Source organism: Oncorhynchus kisutch, linkage group LG30 (genome assembly GCF_002021735.2).
Source record: "Oncorhynchus kisutch isolate 150728-3 linkage group LG30, Okis_V2, whole genome shotgun sequence".
Classification (NCBI taxonomy): Eukaryota; Metazoa; Chordata; class Actinopteri; order Salmoniformes; family Salmonidae; genus Oncorhynchus; species Oncorhynchus kisutch.
The window spans coordinates 19268984-19282430 of NC_034203.2; the positions used below are offsets into that span (position 1 = coordinate 19268984).

At 42.0% G+C, this 13447-nt stretch overlaps 1 protein-coding gene across 7 annotated transcripts in view; it reads right to left on the reverse strand.

Moving 5' to 3' along the window:
• LOC109874610 (ras GTPase-activating protein nGAP) overlaps positions 1-13447 on the reverse strand; it is a 92889-nt gene that overhangs the window by 15344 nt on the left and 64098 nt on the right. For all 7 annotated transcript variants that reach the window (XM_020466603.2, XM_020466599.2, XM_020466600.2 and 4 more), the window contains 5 exons: positions 10495-10607; positions 1850-2003; positions 1446-1544; positions 421-975; positions 87-231 (listed from right to left, as the gene is read on the reverse strand). In XM_020466603.2, the coding sequence (XP_020322192.1) occupies positions 87-231; positions 421-975; positions 1446-1544; positions 1850-2003; positions 10495-10607 (1066 nt within the window). The remainder of the gene's footprint in view (positions 1-86; positions 232-420; positions 976-1445; positions 1545-1849; positions 2004-10494; positions 10608-13447) is intronic.

Below are 13447 nucleotides of genomic sequence, written 5' to 3' on the forward strand. Positions count from 1 at the left end.
AGAGCTTCCACTGAATTTAAAGTGGAACATAAGAACATTTATATCATCATGTCCGATGTCTTCTATAATAAACCCTGCCCTCTCACCTAGTGCATCATGCAGGTACTTCTGTCCCACCAGTTTGAGGTACTCCTCTATGGCCTTGGTGGCCAGAGTGTTCTCTCTGAAGATCAAGACGTCATGGTCTGCACAGCGGTCCACCTCAGACATCACTAGATCTGTCAGGAAGTCCTGGGGAGGAGGAGAGGGAACTTTGATTTACTGAGAAATACTGCAGTACGGTACTTAATGTACTAATGTGGGCAAATAGATGGAAGTTATGGTCAGTGTAGGGAGGGAGGCACAGTGACAGACAATGTTATGAAAAATATGAAGTAACCGTACAGAGCAGAGAGGGAGTTGCTAAAGTGTATGTATTACCTTGGCCCGTCCGGTGCTCTGTAGGATGTGAACCAGGGCACAGGCCATCTCCTCCTTGTTCTTCACACTGATCACCGGCTCCAGAACAGAACACAGCATGGTGTAGTTGTTAGTGATGAACTCTGCAAACTCCTTATACTGCTCCATGGGCAGGATGGAGATGGTCTGGAAGCGGGACTTGATTCGGATCGATGGCCCTCCTCCTTTACCCTTGTTGGTGGTGGGGGTGCTGACTGGGTACCACTTCTCCACAAACTGCCTCCCTGTCACCCCCCCGATGGGGATGTTGACCAGGCCCACGTAGTTGTTCTTGTCCTTCTTCTTCTTCTTGTCCACGTCCTTGTAGATGTGCACGGTGATGCTACGGACAGAAGGCAGGCTGTAGAACTCAAAGTGTTCCCCCCAGAACAGGCAGTCGGCCCGGGTTTTGCTGGTGGTGCGGGCATATAGAATATCATCCAGGCACAGTTCACAGAAGTACTTCTTCTTGGGAGGCAGGTCCTTGGCTTCGATGATCCATAGCCGGAGGACATTCTCAGTTCGTCTGCAGTTATCCTGGGAAGACATCAAATGAGTACGGAATCAAAACATTTGTCTTTTTCTTTAACCTTTATATAACTAGGCAAGTCAGTTAAGAACAAATTCTTATTTTACAATGATGGCCTACCGGGGAGCAGTGGGTTAACTGCATTGTTCAGGTGCAGAATGACAGATTTTTTACCTTGTCAGCTCGGGGATTCGATCCAGCAACCTTTCGCTTTCTGGCCCAACACCCTAACCACTAGGCTACCTGCCGCCCCAATGGAGGGGAACAGTGACACTAAACTGACAATGTTAAGAAGATGAAGTTGAAAAGAACAAGAAGCGAAGTTAAGGAGGACATTGTAGCATTAACTAGCATTAGGACAATGTAAAGGGCATCAATATGTCCATGCCCCAATTGGCACCCTATTTCCTACATAGTGCACTACTTTTGAAGGGAATATGGTGCGATTTGGGATGCAAACCTATGTCTCTGGTCTCACCTTGTTTGGCTGGACCGTCCTCCTCAGGTTCTCCATCCATTTGTCTCTCTCTGAGGCTGAGGAGCAGCTGAAACACTTACTTCCTCCTGAGTAGGTCACCTGGAGAAGACAGAAGCATGAGGCGCGTAACAAACAAGGTCTTCTATGCATTATATCACCTGTGATTTTATCAAAAGACAAAGAGCATACAGTAAAATTGTTCTGTAACGAAATGTAAAAATATAGCCTTGTTAAACCAGTAAGCTAAATGATCCAAGTAATATAAACATTTGCAATTTGTCAGTGTGCTCTTTTCACTATGCATCATCAGGATTGTGATCTTCCATTACTTGCTAAAAGCTTAAAGTTTTATCAAAGTACATCTTCAAAGCAGTCGAACAGGACTAACTACTGTTTAGACTTACCTCGAAGCAGAACTCCTGTCCCAATATGCTACTGTGGAGAGGTTTGACATAGACATCTTCCTCCATTCCCAGATCCAGGGCTTCTACTGCACTGCCCGGGCTGAGCAGGGACTCGTGAGAACACGACTCCTTTAACTTAGGAAGCCCTCGGGATCTGAAAGATAAAATCATGGCAGTTGGTTACAGTTTACAACATAACTTCTTCATTCAGAGCATTCAAAGCATGGCAGAGTAACCTGCTCCAAGGCTCTAAATCCTAAAATGAGTCAAAAGACCTTGGGCTCCTCCACTGACTAGTTGTATTATTCACTAGGTATACCACAGAAAGGAAATGGCCACTAACACAACACAGAAAGTTGGAGGATAATGAAAAAGTAATATACTGTAGCCCAGTGGTTCTCAACTGGTTTTGCCTCGGTAACCAAATTGAACCAGGTTGTCTCAGTCACGACCAAATATTTGCACCATGAAAAATAATCGCCAAAATACAATCGGGAAAACTATTTTTAATGCTAAATTGATAGTAAATAAGGTTACAATTATATGACAAGGGAACAAAATTCCCACCTCTTTCATTGTCAATAATAAAATGTTGCCCATATTCTTGATGAAGAATGTTAATAAACTCACTGGTTTGAGACCACAAAATCAACTAAAATAGCACTGCTAATAGCAGTATATTGAAAATACTGTGATTAAAGTTGTTCAGAGATCATTATAAAAAATGTAGGTTCATTATAATGTCTCCACACTTCCTACCAGGTTTAAGTCATTCAAGTTCAGATTGGAGATTCAGATTTTTTTGGGACACCTGCGAACCATTCAAAACCTCCCGACCCACCAGTAGAGAATCGATGCTGTCGCCTACATGTGATCCCAAAACACAACACAACCAGCTGTTGTCTTTCTGTAAGGAATTCAAGCTTTTTCCGTACTATTCCAGCATCTAACCACTCACTAGGACATTTCAGGAAGCAGTAATACCTACGAAAAACATCTAAACAGGCACTTGAAGGAATATCCCCAGAGCATCTCTCCCTGTTGCTCAATACATTCCCTTTGGGACGGTTCTCTTCTCTTCTCGGTTCTAGTTCGCTGTCCTTGGTTCTACTGCCTCTACCATACAATCGCAACTCTTCATTCTACCCCCATGAAATGCTGAAACGTGAAGAAGGACCAGCAGCTCCAATGCCCTTCGCTCTTCCTTGCTGCAGATTTCCTTTGATTCACAGATGGTAAACAGGGACCTGGGCTGGCCAATCCATTGGCCCCTTGGGCCAGTTTCCATAGGGATGCCCCTACAAGGAGACTTGACTCTCTAAAGCAGCAGCAGAGGATGACAGAGGGAGGATGTGCTGCTGTGCTCACAAACACCTTGGACAAAACAACCTGGGCTTTCCATCAGAGCACAACACTACAGGTAGTGGAGGGGAATGGAAGTCACTGGCTGAAGGTGTTGTTTAGCAAAGGACTGTATGCGTTCCAACTGGCAAACCATTCATTTGAATGTTCAAAATGCAACAATATCAAAATGCTTCATGCGTTTATACATGATAATTGAAAATACATAACACAAAAACATAACCTTATGTAATAGCCACATGGTAGGAGAGGGGGACATTAGTCAAAGGATAAAAATCACTGGCAAAAGTGTAGCAAAGTAACACATGCTTTTTGAAAATGCACAAAATGCATAATAAAATAGCCACATTATAATATTATAACAGTAGCCTTACATAATCGCCACATGTCAGATCAAGAAATCTAACTCACTTTAGTGACGAGGGTCATTTTGTTTGGTGACGTACACAAGGGAAAGACATATGCTCAAAAATCCTGTCCTCTTTATGTTGAGGATAAAAAAAGATCACAGAAATGTTCCATACGCACAAATTTGTTTACATCCCTGTTAGTGAGTATTTCTCCTTTGCCATGATAATCCATCCAGCTGACAGGTGTGGCATATCATGAAGCTGATTACACAGGTGTACCTTGTAATGGGGACAACAAAAGGCCACTCAAATGTGCGGTTTTGTCACACAACGCCACACAAGTCTCAAGTTTTGAGGGGGCGTGCAATTGGCATGCTGATTGCAGGAATGTCCATCAGAGCTGCTGCCTGAAAATTGAATGGTCATTCCTCGATCATAAGCCGCCTCCAACATAATTTTTGAGAATTTGGCAGTATTTCCAACCAGCCTCACAAGCGCAGACCACACCATTCCAGATCCTCCACATCTGCTTCTTCACTTGCAGGATCGTCGGATACCAGCCACCTGGACAGCTGATGAAACTGTGGGTTTGCACAACCGAAGATCTGCATGCTCGTTATCCTCACCAGGATCTTGACCTGACTACAGTTTGGTTTCGTAACCAACTTCTGTGGGCAAATGCTCACCTTAGAGGGCCACTGGCACGCTGGAGAAGTGAGCTCTTCACGTAGACAGCATGTATGGCGTCATGTGGGCGAGCGGTTCGTTGATGTTAACATTGTAAACAGAGTGCCCCATGATGGTTATGGTATGGGCAGGCATAAGCTATGGACAACAAACACAATTACATTTTATTGATGGCAATTTGAATGCACAGAGATACCGTGTTCCAGTTCCCTCCAATATCCAGTAACTTCGCACAGCCATTGAAGAGGAGTGGGACAACATTCCACAATCAACAGCCTGATCAACTCTATGCGAAGGAGATGTGTCGCGCTGTATGAGGCAAATGGTGGTCACACCAGAAACGGACTGGTTTTCTGATCTACGCCCCTACCTTTTTTTAAGGTATCTGTGACCAACAGATTAATATCTGTAATCCCAGTCATGTGAAATCCAAAGATTAGGGCCTAAAGTATTTCAAGTGTCCTGATGTCCTAATATGAACTGTAACTCAGTCAAATCTTTGAAATGGTTGCATATTGCATTTATATTTTGTTCAGTGCGCAGAGGAGCAAGAGATTGAACTTCATTGAATTCACTCCATTAGTTTGCACTATATAGATCAAAGTTTGTGATCAAATCAACATTATATCAGCACCTTTTCAATGCAACAAACCAAAACAAATCTAACTTTGCAAGATTGAGTCTGAGATTTTGTTGTAGGCAGAGGCAGAGCGCAACAGAGTAGCATTCTATTGGCGGGTAGCTTGAATGCGCTCGTGAACATTTGTTGATATTCTTTGCTAGTTAGCGAGTTATTAGCCCAGTTATAGATACGTATAGGTCAGCAATGGGGAGTTACTGCTGCCCACAAGAGCACAAAACGTGTAGGCTACATTTCAAGCAGTCTTTGAAAAGCCAGTAAAAAGCTTATGTCTTAAAGGGGCAGTGTTGTATTTTGAGACAGGCTTGAATATGCAAATAAGCCAATAGGCTTAGGGGTAGCCTACATTGTCTAATTCTCTGTATGGTAATAATAATTCATTGTATTTTGTGAAGTTCTTTCTTGCATCATACAACGTAATACAATGCAATTAACTGTCACCTATTTGGCCCATGGTGTTACAGACCAAGTAAAAAAATCATTCATAATGTAAAAATGTTTTATTTTTATTTTTAAGTCTCATGCAATGTAGGCCTGCATTGAACACCACATTTAGGCTACTGTAGGCTATATCATAGAAAAGCTATTTCCATGTGAAAATGTTATGGGATTTGCTTTATTGTTTTTGTCGGTAGACCTACATTATGCTCAAATAGCCTGTTGGCTACTGTCTAAAACTGTAAGGGTACAGCCTCAGTGTTCACTGTCAATGTGCGCCGGAAGTCGCACAAAATTCTCAAAATGTTAACATTTCCGCTCACAAGACCTAACATTTGCTCAGTGCCCCAAACAATTAGAGTGAACATTGGTCGCGAGCGTTGTAGCGTTATTAGCCCATTTATAGATCCGTTCTAGTCAGCAATGGGGGAGTGGTTGCATCCTACAAGAGCAGCACAAAACGTGTGCATTTCCAGCCATCTTTGAAAAGCAAGTCAGATAAAGAGCGTTTTTTTTGTAAGGGGCAGTGTTGTATTTTGAGAAGAAGCTAAGTAATACCCTCAATAGGCAGAGGGTAGCATAATTTTGTCTGATTCTCTGTAATAATGGTATGGGAATAATAATATTATTTTGTAAAGTGGTTTCACATTACAAAATGCATCAGCATTTTCAGTCACCTCCTTGTCTGAAGGACAAGTGGATAAACAGGTTAGTGTCAATCCCAACATGTTTATTTCCCCATGGAATGTAGGCCTACATTGAACGCCACACATTGGCTGCTACTGTAGGCTGAATGATAGAACAGCTATTTCCATGTTAAAATGTTATGGGATGCATTTGTCAGTTTATGGTAGACCTCTGATAGGCCTAGATTATGATCAAATAGCCACAGTAGCCTACTTGGCCACTGTTATAACTGTAACTTAAAGCAAGTAAAAGCCTCAGTGTTTACAGTAAACACGTGCCAAAAGTTGCACAGAATTTTCACAACGTTCAAGTTTGTGCTCAGCTGACCTGAAATTTGTTCAGTGCCCAATTTTTGGGGAGGGAACATTGGGCACAAATACATAACAATTATTCTGAAAATCCATAGCCTGTTTGTCTTTTGAGGTATTTGGAGAATTGAGGTGTCGTTATCCTGATAGCATGCTGAGAAAACAAACTGTCTGTCTTTTGCTTTTAGGCCACAATGTACTGGCAAATAGTCTTCATTAATTATGTGGCACATGTTTGGGTTAAAGCGTCATGGCCTACATACAACTATAAAACAACATTCCACCTACATACCTCACTGGCCAAGCATTAGAACTAGGCAATATAGACAAAAATTCAAATTGTGATAAATTGCCTGAATTGATGCGATAACGATACATTTACAACAATATGCACCAGTTTGTTTTGTATTATTCTTTAAACAACTTCTACTAGTTTGAAGGTTGTAGCCATCAATTGTCCCATTAACAACCACCCATATTAGCAAACTTATTTCACATCAAACTTGACATTTCTCTAGTATAGGCTACTTATCGTAATGAACGATATCAGCAAAATGCCCGCGATAAGTGATCGTTATGGTCGGTGTCGATCATTTTCGGTTTATTTTCCAAGCTCGACCAAGTGTCACAATACCATTCTTCATTATTTATCAACTTATCTCCTTACAGGACAGTGCCTCTTGCATGAAGATGACCTATACCTACCATGGTTGTGTTCCAAATGGCACCTCTATTATTCCCTTTCCCATAGGGCTCTGGTCAAAAGCAGTGGACTATTTAGAATATTTCGTTTTATTGTCACATACACTGGATAGGTGTTTTACAGGGTCAGCCATAGTAATACAGTGCCCCAGGAGCAAATTTGGATTTAAGTGTCTTGCTCACCTTGTCGACTTAGGTATTCGAACCAGCAACCTTTCAGTTAGTGGCCCAACGCTTTAACCACTAGGAAGAATAGGGTCCCATATGGGACACAGCCTACATCTCAGATTTGCAGCATGATTGCTTGAGTTCCCCATATACAAAGGGAAGCCATTTTCTTCACGTTATCTTGCTTATAAAGTGTCACAACAAAGTTATCAACCAGGTAGTCTTTAGACTGTTCACACAAAATCCCCCACACAAGGGAGTGGGATGTGCTGATGCCTACCCATTGGAACAAGTAATATGAGTAGCAACAGAAGAGAGAGAAAGCAGACACCTCTGTCTTCTTCTTTCAGGTCTGCAGCCGCCTCACTAATTACCAGCACAAATCCATCCATTGTGACTGTGTCTTCTGCAGCGGGCATATGTGCCCCTGTAATCTCCTGGTATAAGCTATTTTAACATACCTAGCCAACTGAATTATGTAAACCCAGATTAAGGATTTGGGCAGAAACAGATCTGCCCTCAATACAGCAATGGATGCCACAGATGCATACATACAACAATGCTACTTATGTGATTCACAACCTGGGTATTTATTCAGATCTGTACCTGTGTGTCACAGTTAGGCTAAAGTCGTAAACACATTGTGGGCGGTAAGGTCATTTGTTGTGCTTTGAGCCGTCTCATAACACTGTTTATGAGAACATGAGAAATATGCATTATGTTGAGAACAATCAGTGTTTATATCAGTACCGAAGTGGATAACTAGCCGACATACTGAAATTCATCACAGAGCACTTGTGGTGAAAAAGCTAACACTTGAGTACATTTCTGAGGGAGTCTGATCTCTTTAAAAACCTGCTGCTGCCCCCCATCCTCAAAGTCTTTTGAAAGCTAATCAGATTGCCTGTCTGAACGCCAGCCCTCACCATGTCCAATGCATTAGGATGGAAACATGATACGCTTAATGGGAGGAAGGATAGGAACTTACTCGGCTGTGACCAGGTCCTAGAATTAACAAAATGCTGCCATATGATTCTGAACTGGTAGTACTTTGAAGCAGAATCACATAGAATTCAACCTGGCATGATATTGCATGTTGTAACTGCAGTTAATTTCTATAATTCAGCTGGTTCAGATGGGACAAAAACAGTGCAGTATTGTATGAAACAACAAAACATCATCAGCTTCCAATACTCTACTCAGCAAACTGGATGCAGTCTATCACATTGCCATCCGTTTTGTTACCAAAGCCCCTTATACCACCCACCACTGCGACCTGTATGCTCTAGTCGGCTGGCCCTCACTACATATTCGTCGCCAGACCCACAGGCTCCAGGTCATCTATAAGTCTATGCTAGGTAAAGCTCCGCCTTATCTCAGCTCACTGGTCACGATAACAACACCCATCCATAGCACGCGCTCCAGCAGATATATCTCACTGGTCATCCCCAAAGCCAACACCTCCTTTGGCCGTCTTTCCTTCCAGTTCTCTACTGCCAGTGACTGTAACGAATTGCAAAATTTGCAGAAGCTGGAGACTTATATTTCCCTTGCTAATTTTAAACATCAGCTACCTGAGCAGCTAACCGATCGCTGCAGCTGTACATAGTCCATCTGTAAATAGCCCACCCAATCTACCTACCTCATCCCCATATTGTTTTTATTTACTTTTCTGCTCTGTTGCACACCAGTATCTCTACTTGCACATCATCATCTGCTCATTTATCACTCCAGTGTTAATCTGCTAAATTGTAATTATTTTGCTACTATGGCCTATTTATTGCCTACCTCCTCACACCATTTACACACATTGTGCTATTGACTGTACGTTTGTTTATTCCATGTGTAACTCTGTTGTTGTTTGTGTCGCACTGCTTTGCTTTATCTTGGCCAGGTTGCAATTGTAAATGAGAACTTGTTCTCAACTAGCTTACCTGGTTAAATAAAGGTGAAATAGAGGAAATAGAGGAAATACCCATCTATAAACAAAAGACAGGATTGCCACCAATTAGATCATTATAAATGCAGCAAACAATGTGTTGGTCATTCAGCTCAGCATTCTCTAAGTAGGAGACATGCTGTCCACAGAACTAGAATTAGTTCTAGAATGAATTCTCATTCTATTCTATACCTGAAGTGCAGCGACTTGGGCAGGTGGGAATTCTGGCCCTCCTTAAGAGTGAAGAGGAGGCACTGGTCGCCATGGTGACAATGCTGATGCTGTAGTATGGTCCTTACTGGGAGTCACTCACATTAGTTAACCATGGCAGAGAGAGGCTGCATCTCCGCCTCACTGACCATTATCCCTGACTCCTGCTGGCTCTAATGCCTCTAAAGTCCACTTTCACTACTCTGGCTCACGGGGCAGGCAGATGCCATCCACGTGGGCGTACAGCCCTACACAGTGACAGATGTCATGTCAGCCTGAGCAAAGCTCGACAGTACTATATGCACGTAGCCTACCAGCTACCCTCTCAGCCGCTAGCCTGTTCATCACTAACTCTGTAGGCTACAATCTACACAGAACAGTCAGAGTGAGTGAGTGAGTGAGTATCTGTGTAGTGGTAGAAGCTTCATATTTGGCCTGGCGTACTGAGCTGCATATCAACACAGTCGGGCACGGCCCTCGGCAGGCAGCAAAGAGCCCAGCATGGGGAAGACCCCTCCCCTCAGAGCAAAGAGGAAGCCCGCCAGCCAGGGACCCGCAGGCGGAGGAGGGGGGCAGGCAACTCACTAACATTTCCCACTGTCTGCTGCCACTCCGCCCCCCTCCACAGAACAATACTATTCAGCAAACTCACTGCAGCGTTGAGAACCCCAAATATATCAACATTAGCCCCCTGTTCAGACCAATGGAGGGAGGAAGCGCACTGTGGATTACAAATGTCTTGGTCTCACGTGCATGGATACAACAATGCCTAATTGTCCTATTAAATTGACTGCATGCGAGGGAGGGAAGAAAGCAGTCAGGCTTACAGTAAGGCCATTATTTCACAGGCTTATAATCCTGGAATCAAAGACAGATCTCAGAATAGCACTCAGGACTGATAATTGATGGGAACATAATGTAAGATGTGGCTATCTTCTTAAAAGGCTGTACAACTCCCCCCCCCCCCCCTTCCACATTTTAATATCTACAATATCAGCTATACTTTGGTGGTGAAATATGAATAACCAAATGATGATCCAGTAGATAGGCCTAGATCTACTCATATAGAGGCAGAATTAAGAAAAGAGATATGAATTCAGTTCCTCTGTATTAAAACTTTAAAAAATATGGAAGGAGATAATTGAACAGCCTACCTGTCATTTTCCGAAGGTCTCAGGGAGGGCAGCCTGAAGCTGGTGTTGCGGTCCAGTTTGGTCTGACTCTTCGTCCGCTTTATGGATCCCTTCAGTCGTTTGCTGAAAAACCCCTGAAAGACACAACAGAAGAAATGAACTTCAGGAGAAGTGCTACACTCAAAGACGCACATTTGTTAGTATGTACGGCTGTCCCTACTGTGGGCATCAGCAGTTGTTGCAACTAGTCTGTCTGCATTGGGCGAGCTGCTGTACCAATGAATGGCTAATGTGTCACACCGGTCATAAACTCTGTCAGTTCAGAATTTCTAACGAATTTTGTGTAATGTGTAGCCTACATATACCTAGAATGAAGTTTTGTACAACACTATCACTGTCTTAGACTTTTGTTTGCTCATTTTGTGATATAGAAACTAGTGTGACTGACCAGCTGACCACAATGACCAAGTTGGGGAGTGAATTCCATTGTCATGCTCTGGTGACACATAGGAAACTGAACAGCGTGTCTGGTAGTGTATTGTGAAATAACCCCAGTCAGTCTGAATACTATGACGAGGTCACATTGAAACCAATAGGGGTCTTGAGTCAGAGCTGAGACAGGGTGTCGTCAGTGACCTTTTACCCCAGTATTACTCACATCTAACACCCAATCACTTCCTTAAGCTTTTTCTGCTTAATTTACAGTGAAGGGTGAGATATCAAATAAAACATGATCTGGATATATATATATATACAGTGGGGCAAAAAAGTATTTAATCAGCCACCAATTGTGCAAGTTCTCCCCCACTTAAAAAGATGAGAGAGGCCTGTAATTTTCATCATAGGTACACTTCAACTATGACAGACAAAATGACCTACCATTAAAAATCCTACAATGTGATATTCTAATTTTGTCTGTCATAGTTGAAGTGTACCTATGATGAAAATTACAGGCCTCTCTCATCTTTTTAAGTGAAAATATTTACCAAATAAACTAAAGTATCACAAAATAACAATAATGAGGCTACAGTATATACAGAGGGTACAGATACCTAGTCAATGTGCTGGAGAACAGGTTAGTCGAGGTCATTGAGGTAATATGTACACGTCGGTAGGGGTAAAGGGGCAAAGCAGACAGCACCATTTTCTTGTTTTTAAAATTCATGGACAGCCAGGGGCACACTCAAACACATTATTTACATAAGATGCATTTGTGTATAGTCAGTCTGCCAGAGGCAGTAGGGACCATTTTCCTGTCCTGCTAAGCATTCAAAATGTAACAAGTACTTTTGGTTGTCAGGGAAAATGTATGGAATAAAAAGTACAATATTTTCTTTATGAATGTAGTGGAGTACAAGTTGTCAAAAATGTCAATAGTTAAGTACAGATACCTAAAAATAAATAAAAAATACATTAGTAGTATTTTTAAGTATTTTTACTTTACACCAGTGGGAACATTCCCATATTGCTGTGCAGGTAAAATAGCTTGTCTATAGAAATGGACAAACATTTAAGCAGACAAACATGAGTCACCTACCCACTAGTGGAAGTAGGCTAGACCCTTTGGTGAATCTAAAAAACATGACATAGTAAAATAAATGTAAGCTATCAGAGACCTTTTTAAAAGTAGAAGTTTTTCTTCAAATGTAGAAGTTGTTCTTCATCTATCCTTCACAAAATCTTCTAAACGCGTAACAAGAAGCCCTATAACAGGCCAGAGATATGAGTAACGGTGATGCATGGCCCAATTCTTTTGGCTATAAATATCACCAAAAGCATGTCTCTGAGTTTTCGCAGTCCTTTGAGGCACACTCCCACATAGTCTCTGATTAGCAAGCAAAAGTTTTCATATATATATATATATCTCTCATAACACACTTCCATATTTACTTCACAACACCTGCACAGAGTTGGTTCTAGACTTCAAGTCCATGTCTGAGAATGTGAAAAATGCTGATGCATTATGAGAGAAGCTATAATAAGGTAATATTTAGCTAGATAAACCCACAGAGCTCCTATTAAATTAGTTCTATGTGTAATTCTATGGACAATCCCTCCTCCTTAGGCTAACACAATAATGACAAGTACTGCTTCACTTTGAGGAGGAGACCAGAATGACATGAATCAGAATGTAGCTCTATGAGAGACGTGGTGGTATAACAGAGAGGGCGGCAGGTAGTCTAGCGGTTAAGAGCGTTGGGCCAGTAAACGAATCCCTGATCTGGCAAGGTGGAAAAATGGGATGTTCTGCCCTTGAGCAACAACAACAACAGCTCCCTGGGCACCGATGACGTGGATGTCGATTAAGGCAGCCCTTCGCACCTCTCTGACTCAGAAGGGTTGGATTAAATGCGGAAGACGCATTTCGGTTGAATGCATTCAGTTGTGCAACTGACTAAGTATCCCCTTTTCCTAACAAGGTTGAAGAACCCTATTCCCTGCACAGTGCACCCTATGGGCCATGGTCTAAATTACTGCATTACAGTGCATTCAGAAAGGATTCGCGTTCCTAGACTTTTTTTCACATTGTTGTATTACAAAGTGGGATTAAAATGTAGTTAATTGTCATTTTTTGTCAACGATCTACAAAAAATATATGAAAAATAAAACACCAATTTATCTGGATTACGTAAGTATTCAACCCCTGAGTCAATACAACACCTTTCGCAGCGAGCTTTCCACACCTAGATTGTACAATATTTGCACATCATTATTTTTGTTGTGTTGGATTTGCCCCAAACATAACGCTTTGTATTCAGGACATAAAGTTAATTTGCCAAATGTTTTACAGTTTTACTTTAGTGTCTTATTGGAAATAGGATGCATGTTCTCAATTTTTTTAAATTCTGTACCGCCTTTATTCTCGTCACTCTGTCATTTAGGTTAGTATTGTGGAGAAACTACAATGTTGTTCATCCATCCTCAGTTTCTCCTATCACGGCCTCATGGAGAAATCCTTGAGTGGTTTCAAATC